Below are 25,561 nucleotides of genomic sequence, written 5' to 3'. Positions count from 1 at the left end.
CCCAGGCTGTTCCCTCCTGTCCATTGTGAAAGAAACATGATATACATAATATACAGAATACTTTAAGATTGATTCAGACGTGGTTGACCTCCTGATACACTGATTAAACAGCCCTTTCTAGTTTTGAGGAGCCTGCTGAGTGTCGGGAAGTCACCCCTAGACGCATTGCATTTCCCCCACTGATGGTGTAATTGGTTATGGTTACTATTAGGGAGGGGAATCTGATCCTAGATCTGTACAGGGGAAACTTCGTCCCGGAGCAACAGGCTGACAACACCATGATTGATTGTTACTCTAAAATTCTGTGGTAACTGGTAAGGAAGGTGGAATATTATGGAACTTGATTTGCATGGGGTAAATGTGTTGTATAATACTTGTATAATAATTCAATTTAAATTGTGAATAAATAGCCAGATTACACCTGTAAGATTCAGACATACAGCCAGCTTTTTGGAAATGAGACATCCTGTTCTGGAATTACCTTTTGTAATCAATCAGGCTCCTGTCACAATATACATCACTCACTCACACTCATTTATGGAATGACAAAGATCTTAGGCTTTTGTGTGAACAAGAGGAACTTTAAAAAAAAAGTGCTCTTTGAACTAAAATATGATGAAAGACTTGGGGCTCAATCAAGGTGGTGCAACGTTTGGACGATCGCAGATATAAATATCACAAATGGAGCCGATGAGATTCGCTGTGCCACGCGGCTGACAACTAGACCTGTTGGACACCATCTGTTTCTATCAGAGCGTTCGCCCCTGAATAAGCTGCAGAGGTTAAAAGAGCAGGACGATCGCATTTTATTTGAAGTATAGCTACATAAAAACTTCATAACCCATACATAACCCATTCATAACAGATTCATAACCCATTCATAAACTATACATGACCCATTCATAACAGATTCATAACCCATTCATAAACTATACATGACCCATTCATAACAGATTCATAACCCATTCATAAACTATACATGACCCATTCATAACAGATTCATAACCCATTCATAAACTATACATAACCCATTCATAACAGATTCATAACCCATTCATAACAGATTCATAACCCATTCATAAACTATACATAACCCATTCATAACAGATTCATAACCCATTCATAAACTATACATAACCCATTCATAACAGATTCATAACCCATTCATAAACTATACATGACCCATTCATAACAGATTCATAACCCATTCATAAACTATACATGACCCATTCATAACAGATTCATAACCCATTCATAAACTATACATAAGCCATGCATAAGCAGTGCATGAGCATTTTGTGAATGCTTATGTTAACAACCGCACCCTTCAAATAAACGTTACCTCTATGGGCTCATACAGTTTCGTATGGGTTATAAATGTGTACTGTATGGGTTATAAATGTGTTATAATGTCCTTATGTCGGTACCCTTTAAATAAAATGTTGCCAAAAGGGAAGTATAGAGAGGCATTATCAATGGGCGACGTGGTCCGAGTTGGAGATGTTCTGGACGGGGGTGGCAGAGTCCAGGCCCAGCAGGGTGCCCAGGTACGACTGATCCCTGGGGTCCAACATCTGGTCAGGCTGCACCGGGTGAACAATGTTGGCCGGCTGGGGGGTAAGCGTGTACTTCTCCAGGAACGCCAGCTCTGTGGCAGTCTGGTACCCCCCAGCTGTCTGCTGCTGCCCCTGACCTTGGGGCGGGCAGGTTACGTGTCCCCTCAGGTCACCCTGTACCCCCGAGACCACCCTGGGCATCTGGATGGGCACCAGCGTGACAGGCACACACACATCGGAGGGGACGTTCTGGAGAACGGTCTTGGGTTCAGCCCGGTACACTTTGGAGGGGCCGTGGGTATTATAAGGCAGAGTCACCATCTTATCCTCTGTCAGCACCACCGGAGGCTGCTGGCGGTGCTGCTGCTGGTGGTGCTGCTGCTGCTCAGTGGACTTAGCACCGTGTACATGGTCCATATGATACTTCAGCTTGTCTTTCCTCTTAAAGGTGGCACTGCAGTGCGGGCAGTTAAAGGGGCGGGCATCCGAGTGGATCACCATGTGCTTGGTGAGGGTCTTCTTAATGCGGAACGTCTGTTGGCACACGGGGCATCGGTAAGGTTTTTCACCTAGCAGAAGACATGACGGAAGTTAGTTGGGCAAACATAGTATTACAATTAGAGGGAAAAAAGAGGAGGGGGAGGTAGAGGGATGGGGAGGTAGAGGGGTGGGGAGGTAGAGGGATGGGGAGGTAGAGGGGGGGTAGAGGGGAGGGTGGAGGTAGAGGAGATAGAGGGGAGTTAGAGGGAGGGTGGAGGTAGAGGAGATAGAGGGGAGGTAGAGGGGAGGGGGAGGTAGGGGGGTAGAGGGGAGGGTGGAGGTAGAGGGGAGATAGAGGGGAGGATGGAGGTAGAGGAGATAGAGGGAGGGTAGAGGTAGAGGGGGGTAGAAGGGAGGGTGGATGTAGAGGAGATGGAGGGGAGGTAGAGGGAGAGTGGAGGTAGAGGAGATAGAGGGGAGGTAGAGAGAGGGTGGAGGTAGAGGGGAGGGTGGAGGTAGATGAGATAGAGGGGAGGTAGAGAGAGGGTGGAGGTAGAGGAGATAGGGGGGGAGGTAGAGGGGAAGTAGAGGGGGTGGAGGTAAAGGAGATAGAGGGGAGGTGGAGGGGAGGTAGAGGGGAGAGTGTGAGGTTGAGGAGATAGAGGGGAGGTAGAGGGGAGGTAGAAGGGATGTAGAGGGGAGGTAGAGGGGAGGGTGGAGGTTGAGGAGATAGAGGGGAGGTAGAGGGGGGGTAGAGGGGAGATAGAGGGGAGGGTGGAGGTAGAAGAGATAGAGGGGAGGTAGAGGGGAGGGTGGAGGTTGAGGAGATAAAGGGGAGGCAGAGGGGAGGGTAGAGGTAGATGAGAAAGAAGGGGAGGCCGAGGAGAGGGTGGAGGTAGAGGAGATAGAGGGGAGGTAGAGTAGAGGGTGGAGGTAGAGGGGAGGTAGAGGGGAGGGTGGAGGTAGAGGAGATAGAGGGGAGGGTGGAGGTTGAGGAGATAGAGGGGAGGTAGAGGGGGGGTAGAGGGGAGGGTGGAGGTAGAAGAGATAGAGGGGAGGATGGAGGTTGAGGAGATAGAGGGGAGTCAGAGGGGAGGGTGGAGGTAGAGGAGATAGAGCGGGGTAGAGGGGAGGGTGGAGGTAGAGGAGATAGAGGGGGGTAGAGGGGAGGGTGGAGGCAGAGGAGATAGAGGGGGGTAGAGGGGAGGGTGGAGGTAGAGGAGATAGAGGGGGGTAGAGGGGAGGGTGGAGGTAGAGGAGATAGAGGGGGGGTAGAGGGGAGGGTGGAGGTAGAGGAGATAGAGCGGGGTAGAGGGGAGGGTGGAGGTAGAGAAGATAGAGGGGGTAGAGGGGAGGGTGGAGGTAGAGGAGATAGAGGGGGGGTAGAGGGGAGGGTGGAGGTAGAGGAGATAGAGGGGGGTAGAGGGGAGGGTGGAGGTAGAGGAGATAGAGGGGGGGTAGAGGGGAGGGTGGAGGTAGAGGAGATAGAGGGGGGTAGAGGGGAGGGTGGAGGTAGAGGAGATAGAGGGGGGGTAGAGGGGAGGGTGGAGGTAGAGGAGATAGAGGGGGGGTAGAGGGGAGGGTGGAGGTAGAGGAGATAGAGCGGGGTAGAGGGGAGGGTGGAGGTAGAGAAGATAGAGGGGGGTAGAGGGGAGGGTTGAGGTAGAGGAGGTAGAGGGGAGGGTGGAGGTAGAGAAGATAGAGGGGGGTAGAGGGGAGGTTGGAGGTAGAGAAGATAGAGGGGGGTAGAGGGGAGGGTGGAGGTAGAGAAGATATAGGGGGGTAGAGGGGAGGGTGGAGGCAGAGGAGATAGAGGGGAGGGTGGAGGTTGAGGAGATAGAGGGGAGGTAGAGGGGGGGTAGAGGGGAGGGTGGAGGTAGAAGAGATAGAGGGGAGGTTGGAGGTTGAGGAGATAGAGGGGAGTCAGAGGGGAGGGTGGAGGTAGAGGAGATAGAGCGGGGTAGAGGGGAGGGTGGAGGTAGAGGAGATAGAGGGGGGTAGAGGGGAGGGTGGAGGCAGAGGAGATAGAGGGGGGTAGAGGGGAGGGTGGAGGTAGAGGAGATAGAGCGGGGTAGAGGGGAGTGTGGAGGCAGAGGAGATAGAGGGGGGTAGAGGGGAGGGTGGAGATAGAGGAGATAGAGGGGGGTAGAGTAGAGGGTGGAGGTAGAGGGGAGGTAGAGGGGAGGGTGGAGGTAGAGGAGATAGAGGGGAGGGTGGAGGTTGAGGAGATAGAGGGGAGGTAGAGGGGGGGTAGAGGGGAGGGTGGAGGTAGAAGAGATAGAGGGGAGGTTGGAGGTTGAGGAGATAGAGGGGAGTCAGAGGGGAGGGTGGAGGTAGAGGAGATAGAGCGGGGTAGAGGGGAGGGTGGAGGTAGAGGAGATAGAGGGGGGTAGAGGGGAGGGTGGAGGCAGAGGAGATAGAGGGGGGTAGAGGGGAGGGTGGAGGTAGAGGAGATAGAGGGGGGTAGAGGGGAGGGTGGAGGCAGAGGAGATAGAGGGGAGGGTGGAGGTTGAGGAGATAGAGGGGAGGTAGAGGGGGGGTAGAGGGGAGGGTGGAGGTAGAAGAGATAGAGGGGAGGTTGGAGGTTGAGGAGATAGAGGGGAGGTAGAGGGGGGGTAGAGGGGAGGGTGGAGGTAGAAGAGATAGAGGGGAGGTTGGAGGTTGAGGAGATAGAGGGGAGTCAGAGGGGAGGGTGGAGGTAGAGGAGATAGAGCGGGGTAGAGGGGAGGGTGGAGGTAGAGGAGATAGAGGGGGGTAGAGGGGAGGGTGGAGGCAGAGGAGATAGAGGGGGGTAGAGGGGAGGGTGGAGGTAGAGGAGATAGAGCGGGGTAGAGGGGAGTGTGGAGGCAGAGGAGATAGAGGGGGGGTAGAGGGGAGGGTGGAGATAGAGGAGATAGAGGGGGGTAGAGGGGAGGGTGGAGGCAGAGGAGATAGAGGGGGGTAGAGGGGAGGGTGGAGGTAGAGGAGATAGAGCGGGGTAGAGGGGAGGGTGGAGGTAGAGGAGATAGAGGGGGGTAGAGGGGAGGGTGGAGGCAGAGGAGATAGAGGGGGGTAGAGGGGAGGGTGGAGGTAGAGGAGATAGAGGGGGGTAGAGGGGAGGGTGGAGGTAGAGAAGATAGAGGGGGGTAGAGGGGAGGGTGGAGGTAGAGAAGATAGAGGGGGGTAGAGGGGAGGGTGGAGGCAGAGGAGATAGAGGGGGTAGAGGGGAGGTGGAGGTAGAGGAGATAGAGCGGGGTAGAGGGGAGGGTGGAGGTAGAGAAGATAGAGGGGGGTAGAGGGGAGGGTTGAGGTAGAGGAGGTAGAGGGGAGGTAGAGAGAGGGTGGATGTAGAGGAGATGGAGGGGAGGTAGAGGGAGAGTGGAGGTAGAGGAGATAGAGGGGAGGTAGAGAGAGGGTGGAGGTAGAGGGGAGGGTGGAGGTAGATGAGATAGAGGGGAGGTAGAGAGAGGGTGGAGGTAGAGGAGATAGGGGGGAGGTAGAGGGGAAGTAGAGGGGGTGGAGGTAAAGGAGATAGAGGGGAGGTGGAGGGGAGGTAGAGGGGAGAGTGTGAGGTTGAGGAGATAGAGGGGAGGTAGAGGGGAGGTAGAAGGGATGTAGAGGGGAGGTAGAGGGGAGGGTGGAGGTTGAGGAGATAGAGGGGAGGTAGAGGGGGGGTAGAGGGGAGATAGAGGGGAGGGTGGAGGTAGAAGAGATAGAGGGGAGGTAGAGGGGAGGGTGGAGGTTGAGGAGATAAAGGGGAGGCAGAGGGGAGGGTAGAGGTAGATGAGAAAGAAGGGGAGGCCGAGGAGAGGGTGGAGGTAGAGGAGATAGAGGGGAGGTAGAGTAGAGGGTGGAGGTAGAGGGGAGGTAGAGGGGAGGGTGGAGGTAGAGGAGATAGAGGGGAGGGTGGAGGTTGAGGAGATAGAGGGGAGGTAGAGGGGGGGTAGAGGGGAGGGTGGAGGTAGAAGAGATAGAGGGGAGGATGGAGGTTGAGGAGATAGAGGGGAGTCAGAGGGGAGGGTGGAGGTAGAGGAGATAGAGCGGGGTAGAGGGGAGGGTGGAGGTAGAGGAGATAGAGGGGGGGTAGAGGGGAGGGTGGAGGTAGAGGAGATAGAGGGGGGTAGAGGGGAGGGTGGAGGTAGAGGAGATAGAGGGGGGGTAGAGGGGAGGGTGGAGGTAGAGGAGATAGAGGGGGGTAGAGGGGAGGGTGGAGGTAGAGGAGATAGAGGGGGGGTAGAGGGGAGGGTGGAGGTAGAGGAGATAGAGGGGGGGTAGAGGGGAGGGTGGAGGTAGAGGAGATAGAGCGGGGTAGAGGGGAGGGTGGAGGTAGAGAAGATAGAGGGGGGTAGAGGGGAGGGTTGAGGTAGAGGAGGTAGAGGGGAGGGTGGAGGTAGAGAAGATAGAGGGGGGTAGAGGGGAGGTTGGAGGTAGAGAAGATAGAGGGGGGTAGAGGGGGGGGTGGAGGTAGAGAAGATATAGGGGGGTAGAGGGGAGGGTGGAGGCAGAGGAGATAGAGCGGGGTAGAGGGGAGGGTGGAGGTAGAGAAGATAGAGGGGGGCAGAGGGGAGGGTGGAGGTAGAGAAGATAGAGGGGGGTAGACGGGAGAGGGGAGGCAGAGGAGATAGAGCGGGGTAGAGGGGAGGGTGGAGGTAGAGGAGATAGAGGGGGGTAGAGGGGAGGGTGGAGGTAGAGGAGATAGAGGGGAGGTAGAGTAGAGGGTGGAGGTAGAGGGGAGGTAGAGGGGAGGGTGGAGGTAGAGGAGATAGAGGGGAGGGTGGAGGTTGAGGAGATAGAGGGGAGGTAGAGGGGGGGTAGAGGGGAGGGTGGAGGTAGAAGAGATAGAGGGGAGGTTGGAGGTTGAGGAGATAGAGGGGAGTCAGAGGGGAGGGTGGAGGTAGAGGAGATAGAGCGGGGTAGAGGGGAGGGTGGAGGTAGAGGAGATAGAGGGGGGTAGAGGGGAGGGTGGAGGCAGAGGAGATAGAGGGGGGTAGAGGGGAGGGTGGAGGTAGAGGAGATAGAGCGGGGTAGAGGGGAGTGTGGAGGCAGAGGAGATAGAGGGGGGTAGAGGGGAGGGTGGAGGCAGAGGAGATAGAGGGGGGTAGAGGGGAGGGTGGAGGTAGAGGAGATAGAGGGGGGTAGAGGGGAGGGTGGAGGTAGAGAAGATAGAGGGGGGTAGAGGGGAGGGTGGAGGTAGAGAAGATAGAGGGGGGTAGAGGGGAGGGTTGAGGTAGAGGAGGTAGAGAAGATAGAGGGGGGCAGAGGGGAGGGTGGAGGTAGAGAAGATAGAGGGGGTAGATGGGAGAGGGGAGGCAGAGGAGATAGAGTGGGGTAGAGGGGAGGGTGGAGGTAGAGGAGATAGAGGGGGGTAGAGGGGAGGGTGGAGGCAGAGGAGATAGAGGGGGGTAGAGGGGAGGGTGGAGGTAGAGGAGATAGAGGGGGGTAGAGGGGAGGGTGGAGGCAGAGGAGATAGAGGGGGGTAGAGGGGAGGGTGGAGGTAGAGGAGATAGAGGGGGGTAGAGGGGAGGGTGGAGGTAGAGAAGATAGAGGGGGGTAGAGGGGAGGGTGGAGGTAGAGAAGATAGAGGGGGGTAGAGGGGAGGGTGGAGGCAGAGGAGATAGAGGGGGTAGAGGGGAGGTGGAGGTAGAGGAGATAGAGCGGGGTAGAGGGGAGGGTGGAGGTAGAGAAGATAGAGGGGGGTAGAGGGGAGGGTTGAGGTAGAGGAGGTAGAGGGGAGGGTGGAGGTAGAGAAGATAGAGGGGGGTAGAGGGGAGGTTGGAGGTAGAGAAGATAGAGGGGGGTAGAGGGGAGGGTGGAGGTAGAGAAGATATAGGGGGGTAGAGGGGAGGGTGGAGGCAGAGGAGATAGAGCGGGGTAGAGGGGAGGGTGGAGGTAGAGAAGATAGAGGGGGGCAGAGGGGAGGGTGGAGGTAGAGAAGATAGAGGGGGGTGGACGGGAGAGGGGAGGCAGAGGAGATAGAGCGGGGTAGAGGGGAGGGTGGAGGTAGAGGAGATAGAGGGGGGTAGAGGGGAGGGTGGAGGTAGAGGAGATAGAGCGGGGTAGAGGGGAGGGTGGAGGTAGAGGAGATAGAGCGGGGTAGAGGGGAGGGTGGAGGTAGAGAAGATAGAGGGGGGTAGAGGGGAGGGTGGAGGTAGAGAAGATAGAGGGGGGTAGAGGGGAGGGTGGAGGTAGAGGAGATAGAGGGGGGGTAGAGGCGAGGGTGGAGGTAGAGAAGATAGAGGGGGGTAGAGGGGAGGGTGGAGGTAGAGGAGATAGAGGGGGGTAGAGGGGAGGGTGGAGGTAGAGGAGATAGAGGGGGGGTAGAGGGGAGGGTGGAGGTAGAGGAGATAGAGCGGGTAGAGGGGAGGGTGGAGGTAGAGAAGATAGCGGGGGGTAGAGGGGAGGGTGGAGGTAGAGGAGATAGAGGGGGGTAGAGGGGAGGGTTGAGGTAGAGGAGGTAGAGAAGATAGAGGGGGGCAGAGGGGAGGGTGGAGGTAGAGAAGATAGAGGGGGTAGATGGGAGAGGGGAGGCAGAGGAGATAGAGTGGGGTAGAGGGGAGGGTGGAGGTAGAGGAGATAGAGGGGGTAGAGGGGAGGGTGGAGGTAGAGGAGATAGAGTGGGGTAGAGGGGAGGGTGGAGGTAGAGGAGATAGAGCGGGGTAGAGGGGAGGGTGGAGGTAGAGGAGATAGAGGAGAGGTAGAGGGGAGGGTGGAGGTAGAGAAGGTAGAGGGGGGTAGAGGGGAGGGTGGGGGTAGAGGGGAGGGTGGAGGTAGAGGGGAGGGTGGAGGTAGAGGAGATAGAGGGGGGGTAGAGGCGAGGGTGGAGGTAGAGAAGATAGAGGGGGTAGAGGGGAGGGTGGAGGTAGAGAAGATAGAGGGGGGTAGAGGGGAGGGTGGAGGTAGAGGAGCTAGAGGGGGGCTAAAGGGGAGGGTGGAGGTAGAGGAGATAGAGCGGGGTAGAGGGGAGGGTGGAGGTAGAGAAGATAGAGGGGGTAGAGGGGAGGGTGGAGGTAGAGGAGATAGAGGGGGGTAGAGGGGAGGGTTGAGGTAGAGGAGGTAGAGAGGAGGGTGGAGGTAGAGGAGATAGAGGGGAGGTAGAGGGGAGGGTGGAGGTAGAGGAGATAGAGGGGGTTAGAGGGGAGGGTGGAGGTAGAGGAGATAGAGGGGGGTAGAGGGGAGGGTGGAGGTAGAGGAGATAGAGGGGGGTAGAGGGGAGGGTGGAGGTAGAGGAGATAGAGGGGGGGTAGAGGGGAGGGTGGAGGTAGAGGAGATAGAGGGGGGGTAGAGGGGAGGGTGGAGGTAGAGGAGATAGAGCGGGGTAGAGGGGAGGGTGGAGGTAGAGGAGATAGAGGGGGGTAGAGGGGAGGGTGGAGGTAGAGGAGATAGAGGGGGGGTAGAGGGGAGGGTGGAGGTAGAGGAGATAGAGGGGGGTAGAGGGGAGGGTGGAGGTAGAGGAGATAGAGGGGGGTAGAGGGGAGGGTGGAGGTAGAGGAGATAGAGGGGGGGTAGAGGGGAGGGTGGAGGTAGAGGAGATAGAGCGGGGTAGAGGGGAGGGTGGAGGTAGAGAAGATAGAGGGGGTAGAGGGGAGGGTGGAGGTAGAGGAGATAGAGGGGGGTAGAGGGGAGGGTGGAGGTAGAGGAGATAGAGGGGGGTAGAGGGGAGGGTGGAGGTAGAGGAGATAGAGGGGGGGTAGAGGGGAGGGTGGAGGTAGAGGAGATAGAGGGGGGTAGAGGGGAGGGTGGAGGTAGAGGAGATAGAGGGGGGGTAGAGGGGAGGGTGGAGGTAGAGGAGATAGAGGGGGGGTAGAGGGGAGGGTGGAGGTAGAGGAGATAGAGGGGGGTAGAGGGGAGGGTGGAGGTAGAGGAGATAGAGGGGGGTAGAGGGGAGGGTGGAGGTAGAGGAGATAGAGGGGGGGTAGAGGGGAGGGTGGAGGTAGAGGAGATAGAGGGGGGTAGAGGGGAGGGTGGAGGTAGAGGAGATAGAGGGGGGGTAGAGGGGAGGGTGGAGGTAGAGGAGATAGAGCGGGGTAGAGGGGAGGGTGGAGGTAGAGGAGATAGAGGGGGGTAGAGGGGAGGGTGGAGGTAGAGGAGATAGAGGGGGGTAGAGGGGAGGGTGGAGGTAGAGGAGATAGAGGGGGGGTAGAGGGGAGGGTGGAGGTAGAGGAGATAGAGGGGGGGTAGAGGGGAGGGTGGAGGTAGAGGAGATAGAGGGGGGGTAGAGGGGAGGGTGGAGGTAGAGGAGATAGAGGGGGGTAGAGGGGAGGGTGGAGGTAGAGGAGATAGAGGGGGGGTAGAGGGGAGGGTGGAGGTAGAGGAGATAGAGCGGGGTAGAGGGGAGGGTGGAGGTAGAGGAGATAGAGGGGGGTAGAGGGGAGGGTGGAGGTAGAGGAGATAGAGGGGGGGTAGAGGGGAGGGTGGAGGTAGAGGAGATAGAGCGGGGTAGAGGGGAGGGTGGAGGTAGAGGAGATAGAGGGGGGGTAGAGGGGAGGGTGGAGGTAGAGGAGATAGAGGGGGGGTAGAGGGGAGGGTGGAGGTAGAGGAGATAGAGGGGGGTAGAGGGGAGGGTGGAGGTAGAGGAGATAGAGGGGGGGTAGAGGGGAGGGTGGAGGTAGAGGAGATAGAGGGGGGTAGAGGGGAGGGTGGAGGTAGAGGAGATAGAGGGGGGGTAGAGGGGAGGGTGGAGGTAGAGGAGATAGAGGGGGGTAGAGGGGAGGGTGGAGGTAGAGGAGATAGAGGGGGGTAGAGGGGAGGGTGGAGGTAGAGGAGATGGGTAGAGGGGAGGGTGGAGGTAGAGGAGATAGAGGGGGGGTAGAGGGGAGGGTGGAGGTAGAGGAGATAGAGGGGGGGTAGAGGGGAGGGTGGAGGTAGAGGAGATAGAGGGGGGTAGAGGGGAGGGTGGAGGTAGAGGAGATAGAGGGGGGGTAGAGGGGAGGGTGGAGGTAGAGGAGATAGAGCGGGGTAGAGGGGAGGGTGGAGGTAGAGGAGATAGAGGGGGGGTAGAGGGGAGGGTGGAGGTAGAGGAGATAGAGCGGGGTAGAGGGGAGGGTGGAGGTAGAGGAGATAGAGGGGGGGTAGAGGGGAGGGTGGAGGTAGAGGAGATAGAGGGGGGGTAGAGGGGAGGGTGGAGGTAGAGGAGATAGGGGGGGGTAGAGGGGAGGGTGGAGGTAGAGGAGATAGAGGGGGGGTAGAGGGGAGGGTGGAGGTAGAGGAGATAGAGGGGGGGTAGAGGGGAGGGTGGAGGTAGAGGAGATAGAGGGGGGGTAGAGGGGAGGGTGGAGGTAGAGGAGATAGAGGGGGGTAGAGGGGAGGGTGGAGGTAGAGGAGATAGAGGGGGGTAAAGGGGAGGGTGGAGGTAGAGGAGATAGAGGGGGGGTAGAGGGGAGGGTGGAGGTAGAGGAGATAGAGGGGGGGTAGAGGGGAGGGTGGAGGTAGAGGAGATAGAGGGGGGGTAGAGGGGAGGGTGGAGGTAGAGGAGATAGAGGGGGGGTAGAGGGGAGGGTGGAGGTAGAGGAGATAGAGCGGGGTAGAGGGGAGGGTGGAGGTAGAGGAGATAGAGCGGGGTAGAGGGGAGGGTGGAGGTAGAGGAGATAGAGGGGGGTAAAGGTTTTGTTGTGGCCCTTTGTCTGTAAAATAGTAAAAAATAAAAAAAACAGATGAAAAGCAGACATTCATTGAAGCTTGTGTATAGTGTGATGGCTGCTGGTCTAGGAAATGAAAGCAGGTCGGTATGTTGCCTGCCACACCTATCATCTATTTATTGCACATCTACGTCCACCAAATACATTTGTTCTGGATTAATATGTCAATAAACGCTCGATGTGAAAAGAAAGTTACGCTGACCAGGCAAACAGACATTCACAGCTTATACTGACTGTCATCTTACCTGAGTGTGTTCTGAAGTGCATCTCCAGACTGGACTTCCCTTTGAACTCCTTCTTACAGACCTCACACTGATGCACAGCTGTTTTATACCTATAGAATCCACACACATGTTGCCAATGCTTAGTCCTTTCACAAATAGTCAACTAGACACCATAGAAGATCCTCTTCAACAGTAAAAAAATAATATATATTTTTTTTTTCATTTGACAAACACAGGGTTTGTTCCATCTGGGTTGTTGGGTTGATAAAATGTAGTATCAATAAAGTAATTATAATTATATAATTGTAATTATACCAGCGACAGCGAGTACAAGAAATTGAAACCAAAAAAGACATTTTCAACGTCTTTTCAACATCTTGTGCTCATAGGGTAGTCACATTTATACCAAAAAACGATGTGACTGTATGTGTTTGACTGTCCAGATATGGAAGTCATGTACTGTGAATTTACTTTGTTTTATTGAATATCATGTGAAAATGTGTTTCACTATGCAATTGTTGTTTGTCCAATGCTGTTTATTCTGCCTATTTTCTTGATCATTTAATAAAAAATAATATTAAAAAATCCCTTTGGCGCCCTGGTGTGTCTAAATCCAGACTGACACTTTAAACCTAGAACATATTGGTCACGTTCCAGCATGACTACATTGCAGATGTTACGTTTCATCAACCAATGGTTACATGCCATGTCATCAGATTGCTATATTATATGATGTAGTTAGCTGATATGTTAACACCTACTCAGTCGTTGTGAGATCTGACATGCATCTGCAATGTAGTCAGCCTGGAACGCGCCCATTCCCTCCATCTCCATCCACCATCAGGACCACTTACTTCTGCCACACCTTCTCTCCCAGGTGGACACTTTTGTAATGGACGGTCAGGTGATCATGGCGCCTGAAACACTTCCCACACTCCTCACACTGGTGGGCTTTCTCCCCTGATAACAACCAAAGGGAGAGTCAATTCAATTATTATCCCCGTAAGACAATTTGTGTGCAGCGTAAAAACATACAAACGGGTCCGGGACCATGTATGAAGAAATAACCCAGGGGAACATTTTACTCTCTTTGGCACGGCTACGGAACATACCACGGAAGGTGTGTGTACTGTACCCGAGTGTATTTTCTGGTGTTTGGTCAGATGGTCGTGGCGTATGAACGTCTTTCCGCATTCGTCACACTCGTAGCGCTTGTCGTCGTGGTGGACTCGAAGATGAAGCCTATCAGAATAAAGTTGGGGGGTTCAAGTTTTTAACAAATGTTAATATGCAATTAAAACAGGCCAACGTTTGATTTATTTTGTATTAAATGATGACAAAATTATGATACAATTATTTTCTCTGGAGAAGACAAAAACTACCCAATAGAAACCTCATGAACATGGGAATCCACCCATAGGGTGATAGCCAATTAGAACCAGGTATGTCATGAACTGCCCAAGCATATTGACCTATAAGAGCTGCCGTGGCGGAAACTCTGTCCACAGATACTGCAGAGGTGAGGTTTCTCTCCGCTGTGAATCCGCAAATGTTCTCTCAACGTTGTCCTACGGACATAAAAAAGAACCACATTACAGTCAATGGAGTTAGATTGATAGTAGACCAGTCACTAAAGTTGAGACTGTTACCATGTGAGCAGTGAGATATAGACACAATACCACTGTAAGGTTCTGCTTTTCTTTTCTTAGTCAACCTTGTGTTCTGTTTCTTTGTGTTCTTGAACGTAGACCTGTTTCTTTGTGTTCTGGAACGTAGCCCTGTTTCTTTGTGTTCTGGAACGTATAGCCCTGTTTCTTTGTGTTCTGGAACTTATAGCCCTGTTTCTTTGTGTTCTGGAACGTAGCCCTGTTTCTTTGTGTTCTGGAACGTAGCCCTGTTTCTTTGTGTTCTGGAACGTAGCCCTGTTTCTTTGTGTTCTGGAACGTAGCCCTGTTTCTTTGTGTTCTGGAACGTAGTCCTGTTTCTTTGTGTTCTGGAACGTAGCCCTGTTTCTTTGTGTTCTGGAACGTAGCCCTGTTTCTTTGTGTTCTGGAACATAGCTGTTTCTTTGTGTTCTGGAACGTAGCCCTGTTTCTTTGTGTTCTGGAACGTAGCCCTGTTTCTTTGTGTTCTTGAACGTAGTCCTGTTTCTTTGTGTTCTGGAACGTAGCCCTGTATCTTTGTGTTCTGGAACGTATCCCTGTTTCTTTGTGTTCTGGAACGTACCCCTGTTTCTTTGTGTTCTGGAACGTAGCCCTGTTTCTTTGTGTTCTGGAAAGTAGCCCTGTCTTTCATTTTTGTTCATTCATTTCACCTGTGTTCGTGTCTAACCTGGTCTCATCAGCTCCCAATTTAGTTCAGTTCTTTATGTTTGTGTAGTTGTGAGGTATTGTTTGTTTTTGACTACCTACCTGTGTTTGACCTTTGCCTGCCTGTGTTTGACCTTTGCCTGCCTGTGTTTGACCTTTGCCTGCCTGTGTTTGACCTTTGCCTGCCTGTGACCACGGTTCCTGCCTTCTGCGATGTCTCAATAAACATTTGCCGCGCTCTGGGTATTCATTACAACCACCACCAAAAATAATTGTTAAAAAGAAATTGGTTAAAAGTTTTGTTAAAAGTTATAACATTAGTAGTTGTTGTGTAAAACAACATCGAAATTCAATGTAATCACATTTACATGTGCAGTATTCTAAGCACTGCTGTTTATTTTATTATTTTTATTTATTTATAATTTTCCCACAACACAAAAAAAATAACATCAACCTGTTTATTGTAGCTGTGACAATCCTACCTCTCCCTCACTGACTTCCCACAGATTAAGCAGGTCCATTTTCTCTTGCCCCCGTGTGTACATTCAATGTGCCTCTTCCTGTTACCCGTGTCGTTGAACTGGCGGCCACAGATGTCACATGGGAACGGACCTGTGGACAGAGTCAAAGGTCAATTCAATATCCCTGTGTCACAGCCTTACTTTTCAATCCAACATCAACATCTGATCATTGATTAACGTTAAGCTTCTACAAACTTGATAGCATTCTCTTCAATGATTATACAACCTTTTCCTTGACTCCCAATGTTTTTGAGGACAATAAACCCGAACGTGGTATTTCTATTTATTTTGGATCCCAATAGTTCCTGCCAAGGCAGCAGCTACTCTTCTCGGGGTGCAGCAACATTAACACAGTTATACAATTTTAAAAAGGTTACAATACATTCACAACAGATTTCACAACACATTAAGTGTGTGCCCTCAGGCCACTACTCTACTACCACATATCTACAATACAAAATCCATGTGTGTATAGCGTGTATGTTATCGTGTATGCAGATGTCTGTGCCTGTGTTTGTGTCTGTGCCTGTGTCTGTGCCTGTGTGTGTGTCTGTGCCTGTGTGTTTGTGTCTCTTCACAGCCTCCGCTGTTCCATAAGGTGTATTTTTATCTGTTTTTTAAATCTGATTTTACTGCTTGCATCAGTTACCTGATGTGGAATAGAGTTCCATGTATTCATAGCTCTATGTAGTACTAGTCTATTCTGTGCTGCCCTGTTTGGAGCCATTTGAAATTTTCCCAAGTCTCTCATTGTGGCACCTTACCACACGACTGAACAGTAGTAGTCCAGGTTTGGCAAAACTAGGGCCTGTGGAACCTGCCTTGTTGATAGTGCTGTTAAGAAGAAATATCGCCCAACATGTAAATTAAGGTGCTCCAAAGCTTTTAACTGTCATTGTTTATATCATTTAATTTTTGTTTCATAGTATAGTTTCTTCTTTTTATTCAGTTTAGTCACATGATTTCTCAATTTACAGTATGTAATGCCATACCTTTTGCCTCATCCCTCTCAACCATAAAAATTTTTAAATTCCTCATCATTCCAATTTGATTCAACAGTAACACTTAGGGCATATAGTTATAACGTATTATTACTTGTTATAACCATGATAATGCTTTATACATTAACTTATAATATGTTACGCCTTTCAACTGGCTCAAAATGACAGATAATACGCGATTCATCATTTCACTAACACATTATAAGCTGTTCATTCATATAAAGCCTAGAGGCCTAGAGTCAAGAGGTACAATACATTTATCTATTATCTAAATAGGTTGGATAAAAGCAATTAAATGACATTTCCCATTCATTACCTAAATGGTACTTTTCTTGATGCTTCAAGCGGGCAAACCGGGACTTGAAGTAGTCGTCGCAGAAGGCACACTTGAAGGGTCGGTCTTGCGTGTGTAGAATCATGTGCTCCTCCAGATGGGGTCTACGTGTGAAAGACTTGTGGCAGATCTGAACCAGGAAGAGCAGAGAGAGAAGATGATTCCAGAATACACTGACTGTACTTACAGAATACACTGACTGTACTTGCAGAATACACTGAGTGTACTTACAGAATACACTGAGTGTACTTACAGAATACTCTGACTGTACTTACAGAATACACTGAGTGTACTTACAGAATACACTGACTGTACTTACAGAATACACTGAGTGTACTTACAGAATACACTGAGTGTACTTACTGAATACACTGACTGTACTTGCAGAATACACTGACTGTACTTACAGAATACACTGACTGTACTTACTGAATACACTGACTGTACTTGCAGAATACACTGACTGTACTTGCAGAATACACTGACTGTACTTACTGAATACACTGACTGTACTTACAGAATACACTGACTGTACTTACTGAATACACTGAGTGTACTTACAGAATACACTGAGTGTACTTACAGAATACACTGACTGTACTTACAGAATACACTGACTGTACTTACTGAATACACTGACTGTACTTGCAGAATACACTGACTGTACTTACAGAATACACTGAGTGTACTTACAGAATACACTGAGTGTACTTACAGAATACACTGACTGTACTTACAGAATACACTGACTGTACTTGCAAAATACACTGACTGTACTTGCAGAATACACTGACTGTACTTACAGAATACACTGACTGTACTTACAGAATACACTGACTGTACTTGCAGAATACACTGAGTGTACTTACAGAATACACTGACTGTACTTACAGAATACACTGACTGTACTTACTGAATACACTGACTGTACTTGCAGAATACACTGACTGTACTTACAGAATACACTGACTGTACTTGCAGTGAATCATTCTGTGGACTATGTGTATCACTCTGTGGACTATGTGTATCATTCTGTGGACTGTGTATCACTCTGTGGACTATGTGTATCATTCTGTGGACTATGTGTATCACTCTGTGGACTATGTGTATCATTCTGTGGACTATGTGTATCATTCTGTGGACTATGTGTATCATTCTGTGGACTATGTGTATCACTCTGTGGACTATGTGTATCATTCTATGGACTATGTGTATAATTCTGTGGACTATGTGTATCATTCTGTGGACTATATGTATCATTCTGTGGACTATGTGTATCATTCTGTGGACTATGTGTATCACTCTGTGGACTATGTGTATCATTCTGTGGACTGTGTATCACTCTGTGGACTATGTGTATCATTCTGTGGACTATGTGTATCACTCTGTGGACTATGTGTATCATTCTGTGGACTATGTGTATCATTCTGTGGACTATGTGTATCACTCTGTGGACTATGTGTATCATTCTATGGACTATGTGTATAATTCTGTGGACTATGTGTATCATTCTGCGGACTATGTGTATCATTCTGTGGACTATGTGTATCATTCTGTGGACTATGTGTATCATTCTGTGGACTATGTATTATGTGATGTGTACAGATGTAGGATCTTAATATGAGCCAGTTCGCTACAGAAGGAAAGTAATCCTGCAGCAACAGGAAATGTGAATTATTATGTGGATTATAATTCATGGGACACACATTCTTGTAGGGGTTGATACATTTTTCTATACTAAGGGAAAAATAAGTCTGACATTTCCATGTGGAAATTACAGACACCAGAAGTCCTTTTAAACCTCAAATAAACTACAGGTTTTCAATTTCCTGCATTGCATCTGTAGGTATTTATTATAGAGTGGTCCTTGTGTGTAAATATTGCATCACCCATCTCATATGTATATACTGTATTCTACACTATGCCACTGTATCTTAGCCCTATGCCGCTCTGACATACAGTGCCTTGCGAAAGTATTCGGCCCCCTTGAACTTTGCGACCTTTTGCCACATTTCAGGCTTCAAACATAGAGATATAAAACTGTAGAATGTAGAAGAATCAACAACAAGTGGGACACAATCATGAAGTGGAACGACATTTATTGGATATTTCAAACTTTTTTAACAAATCAAAAACTGAAAAATTGGGCGTGCAAAATGATTCAGCCCCTTTACTTTCAGTGCAGCAAACTCTCTCCAGAAGTTCAGTGAGGATCTCTGAATGATCCAATGTTGACCTAAATGACTAATGATGATAAATACAATCCACCTGTGTGTTATCAAGTCTCCGTATAAATGCACCTGCACTGTGATAGTCTCAGAGGTCCGTTAAAAGCGCAGAGAGCATCATGAAGAACAAGGAACACACCAGGCAGGTCCGAGATACTGTTGTGAAGAAGTTTAAAGCCGGATTTGGATACAAAAAGATTTCCCAAGCTTTAAACATCCCAAGGAGCACTGTGCAAGCGATAATATTGAAATGGAAGGAGTATCAGACCACTGCAAATCTACCAAGACCTGGCCGTCCCTCTAAACTTTCAGCTCATACAAGGAGAAGAGTGATCAGAGATGCAGCCAAGAGGCCCATGATCACTCTGGATGAACTGCAGAGATCTACAGCTGAGGTGGGAGACTCTGTCCATAGGACAACAATCAGTCGTATATTGCACAAATCTGGCCTTTATGGAAGAGTGGCAAGAAGAAAGCCATTTCTTAAAGATATCCATAAAAAGTGTTGTTTAAAGTTTGCCAAAAGCCACCTGGGAGACACACCAAACATGTGGAAGAAGGTGCTCTGGTCAGATGAAACCAAAATTGAACTTTTTGGCAACAATGCAAAACGTTATGCAAAACGTTATGTTTGGCGTAAAAGCAACACAGCTGAACACACCATCCCCACTGTCAAACATGGTGGTGGCAGCATCATGGTTTGGGCCTGCTTTTCTTCAGCAGGGACAGGGAAGATGGTTAAAATTGATGGGAAGATGGATGGAGCCAAATACAGGACCATTCTGGAAGAACACCTGATGGAGTCTGCAAAAGACCTGAGACTGGGACGGAGATTTGTCTTCCAACAAGACAATGATCCAAAACATAAAGCAAAATCTATAATGGAATGGTTCAAAAATAAACATGTCCAGGTGTTAGAATGGCCAAGTCAAAGTCCAGACCTGAATCCAATCGAGAATCTGTGGAAAGAACTGAAAACTGCTGTTCACAAATGCTCTCCATCCAACCTCACTGAGCTCGAGCTGTTTTGCAAGGAGGAATGGGAAAAAATGTCAGTCTCTCGATGTGCAAAACTGATAGAGACATACCCCAAGCGACTTACAGCTGTAATCGCAGCAAAAGGTGGCGCTACAAAGTATTAACTTAAGGGGGCTGAATAATTTTGCACGCCCAATTTTTCAGTTTTTGATTTGTTAAAAAAGTTTGAAATATCCAATAAATGTCGTTCCACTTCATGATTGTGTCCCACTTGTTGTTGATTCTTCACAAAAAAATACAGTTTTATATCTTTATGTTTGAAGCCTGAAATGTGGCAAAAGGTCGCAAAGTTCAAGGGGGCCGAATACTTTCGCAAGGCACTGTATATGTATATATTGTTAATCCATTCCTTACTTAGATTTACGTGTATTTTGGGTAAATGTTGTGAAACTGTTAAGATACTACTTGTTAAATATTACTGCATTGTCAGAGCTAGAAACACAAGCATTTCCCTACACCCGCATCTAACAAAATGTATGCAAGTGTATTTGGATAAGAGCGTCTGCTAAATGTTAAAACCAAACTTCTTAGGCTCAAAGTGTTGATATTGATCAGCGAGAGACATTCATATTATAAGGGCTCAATGTGAGTGATCCCTTCAAAATATGATTGTAGTCTGAATCTTGGGTCTAGCAGTTTACTCCTTATCTCATTTTCTATACTGTGTCCGTTATAGGAAACATTTTCTTTTTTTGGATTGTGTTTCATAAAATAAAACAAGTCAAAGCTTACATCACACTTCCATCCATCGTTCTTCTTCCTCCTCATGGCCAGGAACTCCTGAATGTGATCCGGGTGGAACCTGAAAGCACAGTGGTAACACATAGTTAGTACACCCTTGACTTCATTATTCATTCCTTTTCACTCCATGGAGAGCAGAGGGCCTCCATATAAACACGCAGTACAACATTGACCTGTCTGGATCCCTTTGACACTGAACTACGCTGTGACACGTGTCCACAAGGTGGTAAAGCAAATGATTTTAACTTTAAGTAGACTACATAGAACTAAGTGAGAAAAGGACGCGACTGGTGGACTACAGTGTAATCCATTTATCTCAATAAACTCTGTTTATCCCTGAAGAGCAATGAAATAATCCCCATTATAGAACTGCTAATAACATCTAGATCAGGGCATATAATGATCAACTCAGATTACTACTAACCAAAAACCCCTTTAACCTGAAAGACTACAAACAAACTTTAACCTTGTCGAGCAATGGTTTCCTTGACCCAGATTAAGCCTAGTAATTGACTAAAACACACTTCCAATGGAGAATCTCCATTGATTGATTGTTAATCCAGGACTAGGCTTAATCTGGGTCTGGGAAACCAGCCCATAGTTTGGAAGGGCTGTTAATAAGGTTTAAATTCAACCACTAAATAAATATCCTCATCCTTTTTATTCATACGAACATGATTTTAATCATTTGAATTTAGAGTGATTATTTTCCTAAAAGCTCAATTTTTAGGGATTTATAATCATCTAAATATATAACATGTATAAGAGTGTAATGTGAATATCAGGGTTGGGGGTCAAGTCCATTTCAATTCAGTCAATTTGGGAAGTAAACTGTAATTCCTATTCCAATTCAAATGTTCCTCAAAGCTTCTCTATTAGACAAATGTGGAATTGGAATTTCTGTTTACTTCCTGAATTGGCTGAATTGAATTGGAACTGACCCCAACCCTGGTGAACAGAGAATTATGATGGGACAGGAACGAAGGCTCGCCTTCTGACGTGTTTGGCGAGGGTCTTTTTGCTGGCGTGGAGCTTGTTGCAGAAGGAGCACTTGTGGTCCTTCTTCTGGAAGGGGGCGTCACTGGCGTGCTTCTTCTTGTGTACAGTGAGGTTCGACTTGGTGGAGTAACACTGCAGACACACGTCACACTGGAAGGGCTTCTCTCCCGTGTGTACCCTGGTGTGACTCTCATACTTCCCTATGGAAAATACAGAGAAAAACATCCTAATATTATGAGTTATAATAAAGTATTTGGTGCATGTTATGGCTAGGCTCAAAAGACAGATACAGTGGGGCACAACTGCAGCACAGATAGAACAATGACACAGATATTTCACTGGATGTTTAAATGTGAAGCATCGGCTTGGCATTTCCACTCATTACCAAATATGGTAGTGAGAGGAAGCCCAAATGGCGGGCAGTGGGAGAAGATGGAGTTTGGCCGACATTCTACACATTTTCTCATCGATGAAACATCTGATCTCAATACAGTTTTCTGTTCCCAAAACTAGAATCGGTTATAGACAGAGTGGACAATTTTTTATTTTATTTAACGAGGCAAGTCAGTTAAGATTACAGCCTAGAAACAGTGGGTTAACTGGTCTAGGAACAGTGGGTTAACTGGTCTAGGAACAGTGGGTTACCTGGTCTAGGAACAGTGGGTTATCTGGTCTAGGAACAGTGGGTTATCTGGTCTAGGAACAGTGGGTTAACTGGTCTAGGAACAGTGGGAACAGTGGGTTATCTGGTCTAGGAACAGTGGGTTATCTGGTCTAGGAACAGTGGGTTAACTGGTCTAGGAACAGTGGGTTATCTGGTCTAGGAACAGTGGGTTATCTGGTCTAGGAACAGTGGGTTAACTGGTCTAGGAACAGTGGGTTAACTGGTCTAGGAACAGTGGGTTAACTGGTCTAGGAACAGTGGGTTATCTGGTCTAGGAACAGTGGGTTAACTGGTCTAGGAACAGTGGGTTATCTGGTCTAGGAACAGTGGGTTAACTGGTCTAGGAACAGTGGGTTATCTGGTCTAGGAACAGTGGGTTATCTGGTCTAGGAACAGTGGGTTAACTGGTCTAGGAACAGTGGGTTAACTGGTCTAGGAACAGTGGGTTAACTGGTCTAGGAACAGTGGGTTAACTGGTCTAGGAACAGTGGGTTAACTGGTCTAAGAACAGTGGGTTAACTGGTCTAGGAACAGTGGGTTAACTGGTCTAGGAACAGTGGGTTAACTGGTCTAGGAACAGTGGGTTAACTGGTCTAGGAACAGTGGGTTAACTGGTCTAGGAACAGTGGGTTAACTGGTCTAGGAACAGTGGGTTAACTGGTCTAGGAACAGTGGGTTAACTGGTCTAGGAACAGTGGGTTAACTGGTCTAGGAACAGTGGGTTAACTGGTCTAGGAACAGTGGGTTATCTGGTCTAGGAACAGTGGGTTATCTGGTCTAGGAACAGTGGGTTATCTGGTCTAGGAACAGTGGGTTAACTGGTCTAGGAACAGTGGGTTAACTGGTCTAGGAACAGTGGGTTAACTGGTCTAGGAACAGTGGGTTAACTGGTCTAGGAACAGTGGGTTAACTGGTCTAGGAACAGTGGGTTAACTGGTCTAGGAACAGTGGGTTAACTGCCTTGTTCAGGGGTAGAACCACAGATTTTTACCTTGTCAGCTCGAGGATTTGGGCCAGTAACCTGTCGTTCTGCCCCTGAAAAGGGTTAACCAAGTGTCATCGTAAATAAGAAGTTGTTCTTAACTGACCTGCCTAGTTTTTTAAAAAATGCTAATTTGTTCCCATTGGAAACGAAAGGCTGTCTGTCTTGGTTTAGTTATAAAAAATATTTGACCGCAGTCCTTCAGGCCTTCCATGTCTGCTCTTGAAAACTCCACTGAGTCACTTGATTGGCAGTCAAACAAATTAAGCCTACTACTTACTTCTTACTTACTTACTTACTACTTACTTACTAAGAGAAGAGGACAAAAAACAGTGGTTGTTTAAATGTTGGTTATGTATTAATTATTTAATATATTATTATTGTTTAATATCTTATTATTATGTTGAATGTTGGTTATTGTTTTATTATTATGTTGTCATGTATGTTATGAATCTGTTGTTGTGTAATATCAGCTCAGAAACAACTGCCTACATAGATACAATGTAATCAGTGAAATACATTTAAATAAACTCTTTAAGGAGAGTACCTACCTGTGCGGTCAAAGGTCTTGTCACACTTGGGGCACTTGAGCGTCTTCTTGCTTACGCTCTGGATGATGACAGGAGCCAGTCCCTCTGGGTACACTGCTCCATAGTTAGAACCATTGGCAGCCTGACTATATACCTCCACCTCATTGACTGTGTGGTGTTCTGTTGTCTCCACCTCTGAACTCTCACTGCTCTCTCTTGCTCTCCGTACTAACGCACTTTGACGTTCCTCCACCATCTCCTCCTCCTCCCTCTCCTCTTCCGCCTCCTCACCCTCGGTTGGGGTGAGTGCATCTCCTGTGTCGGATATGTGCTTTGGTTTTCTCCCAACTTCTTCTTCTTCCTCGTCGTCTTCCTCTGTGGTGGTTGGGTCTCGACTAGCGGGGTCTTGATGTAGCGTCCCCTCTGTTGCGCCGGAGCTGTCCGCGTCACCTCTCTCCAATTTAGCGGGAACTCTCCTCCTGCGGGCAGACCTACGGGTCGTGGTTACCATGGTAGTAACCTCTTGATTGACCACCTTTTCTCTGGCGTCTACTTCGGTGTTGCTACTGTGGTTCCTGTTTAAATGGTTCTCCAGAGACTTCTTGTAGCAAAACGTGCGGCTGCAGAACGAACAAGGGTGGGCACCAGAATGGACTGGGCTTTGGACCCCGACACAGTCCGCTGGAAGGTCAGAAGCTATAGAGGTCTTCTCTGAGCTTGGTTCCCCCATGGACTTAACCTCCACTCGGGCAAGCGCTGGCCGGCCATCCCCCTCTCCTGCCAGGAGCTTCACTACATCCATCATGTCCAGGAAGCCGGCCGCTTCAGTCAGGGCAGGGACCTCGCTCTCGGGAATGACGCACTCGGCCGTGTAAAGGAGGCGCAGTAAGTGTTGGAACACGGAATCCTCCACGTGGTCGAGAATCACGTGATCGGCGGTTGGGTTTTTGGTCAGCTCGGCGTGGAAGTAGCTGCTACCGTGCGCCAACATGGCTTTGTGGGCCCTGTAGTGCTTCCCGCCCACACTGACGGAGACGTCACAGAACCTCTGCTTCGTTCGGTCCTCGTTTAGAAACTTGAGGAGGTTGTCGCCATGCTGCATCATGGTCAGGTGCCTCTTTTGTGATTGAGGAACTGTCTCTGAGTCAGTCATTGTATTGTTGTCCAGTGAGTCAATTTGCCCACTGGCACTAGCACGGACCTTTCCTCTTCTCTTTGGGGGTTGAGGTTGGTTGGGTTTTCTCGTCATCATTATGTTAAATGGGGAACCATTCAAAGAGTTCTGAAAAACAGACATAATTTCAAGAAACTGCCTATGTCAGTAGAAAGTTATGTTGTACATATGTTATTACACAGCCTGTAAGGCAAGGTGAGAAGTAACGACAGACGTAGCTTATAGATGCAGCTGATTAAACGTGTATACGTTACTGTTATAGCCAGCCTTTGATATTTTGGCTAATGTTTTGTGAAAGCCAATGTATGCAGTGACATGGGTGTATCAACAACTCAACCGCTGACAACGTTGTTATATCGCAAATTCGAGCCAACGTAGAATGCAGCCAACTCAATTCAGTTTTGATGTGCGTCAGCAGTTGGCTACAATGTTGCAGTCTCAAATTCGCTATCCACCTCAAGGACCCCTATGTTATGGTCTGTACAGCAGCCCCCCCACCCTACACCCCCCGAAGAGGAGAACGTTGACAAACGACCCTTACTGCCCCTTTGGGAAAGCATTCGTGCAAGTGAAATCATTTTCAAACCTACCTTAGAAGTGTAAGCACGCTAAGAAAAAAAACTAAATACATTTGTACATCTCTACTCTGAGATAAATAGAAAAATGACAATTTCCTGAATATCGCAAAACGCCCCACCTTCACATTCTTGGGGAAACGTCGCAAACAAACAACGCGCTCGTTCATTGGCTGTTTCAGCTTTTGTCCTCGAGCCCTTTGTGTAACAGTAATCAGAGAGAAATGTCACACAAAAAGCCGACCGAAACCCTTTGATATTTCTCTCATATTTATGCAGGTACGTGTAAATTGTTTTAAACGGTAACAGCCTTTGTGTGCTTTGTGTTCCTTGATAAAAGGTGAAGAATGTGCTGAACTGTATCACATTATTCGCCTATGCGAATTTATAGTGTATGTGGCATTGTGGGTATTGTAGTGAAATACGACCCAGGGAACCTGTATAGAGAGTTGTAGGATGAAAGGACTGTGAACGCCTTCATCTAACAGTCTCACAGCCATAACCCACTTAAAAATTAATAGAGGAGAATAATAAAAAATATTGATTAGGAAAAGGAATGATTGGAAACCCATGATAATAATCAAACCGTTC

General features: G+C 49.0%; 1 protein-coding gene across 1 annotated transcript; it reads right to left on the bottom strand.

The window, feature by feature from the left end:
* Window positions 1-13: 13 nt before the first annotated feature.
* On the bottom strand, window positions 14-25,137 carry zbtb41 (zinc finger and BTB domain containing 41). Its single transcript, XM_036966298.1, has 11 exons — window positions 24,986-25,137; window positions 23,243-24,503; window positions 21,038-21,245; window positions 20,038-20,107; window positions 16,022-16,169; window positions 14,666-14,795; window positions 13,347-13,442; window positions 13,010-13,116; window positions 12,729-12,834; window positions 11,896-11,984; window positions 14-2,125 (listed from the first exon to the last, which is right to left on the bottom strand). Exons 2-11 carry the CDS (start codon window positions 24,471-24,473, stop codon window positions 1,473-1,475), a joined length of 2,838 nt encoding a protein of 945 aa, XP_036822193.1. The 5' UTR covers window positions 24,474-24,503; window positions 24,986-25,137; the 3' UTR covers window positions 14-1,472.
* Between the last annotated feature and the right edge of the window lie 424 nt (window positions 25,138-25,561).

Source organism: Oncorhynchus mykiss, chromosome 28 (assembly GCF_013265735.2).
Source record: "Oncorhynchus mykiss isolate Arlee chromosome 28, USDA_OmykA_1.1, whole genome shotgun sequence".
Taxonomy (NCBI): Eukaryota; Metazoa; Chordata; class Actinopteri; order Salmoniformes; family Salmonidae; genus Oncorhynchus; species Oncorhynchus mykiss.
Note: the sequence above shows the minus strand (reverse complement) of the source record. Positions and strands in the feature narration are given on the sequence as shown.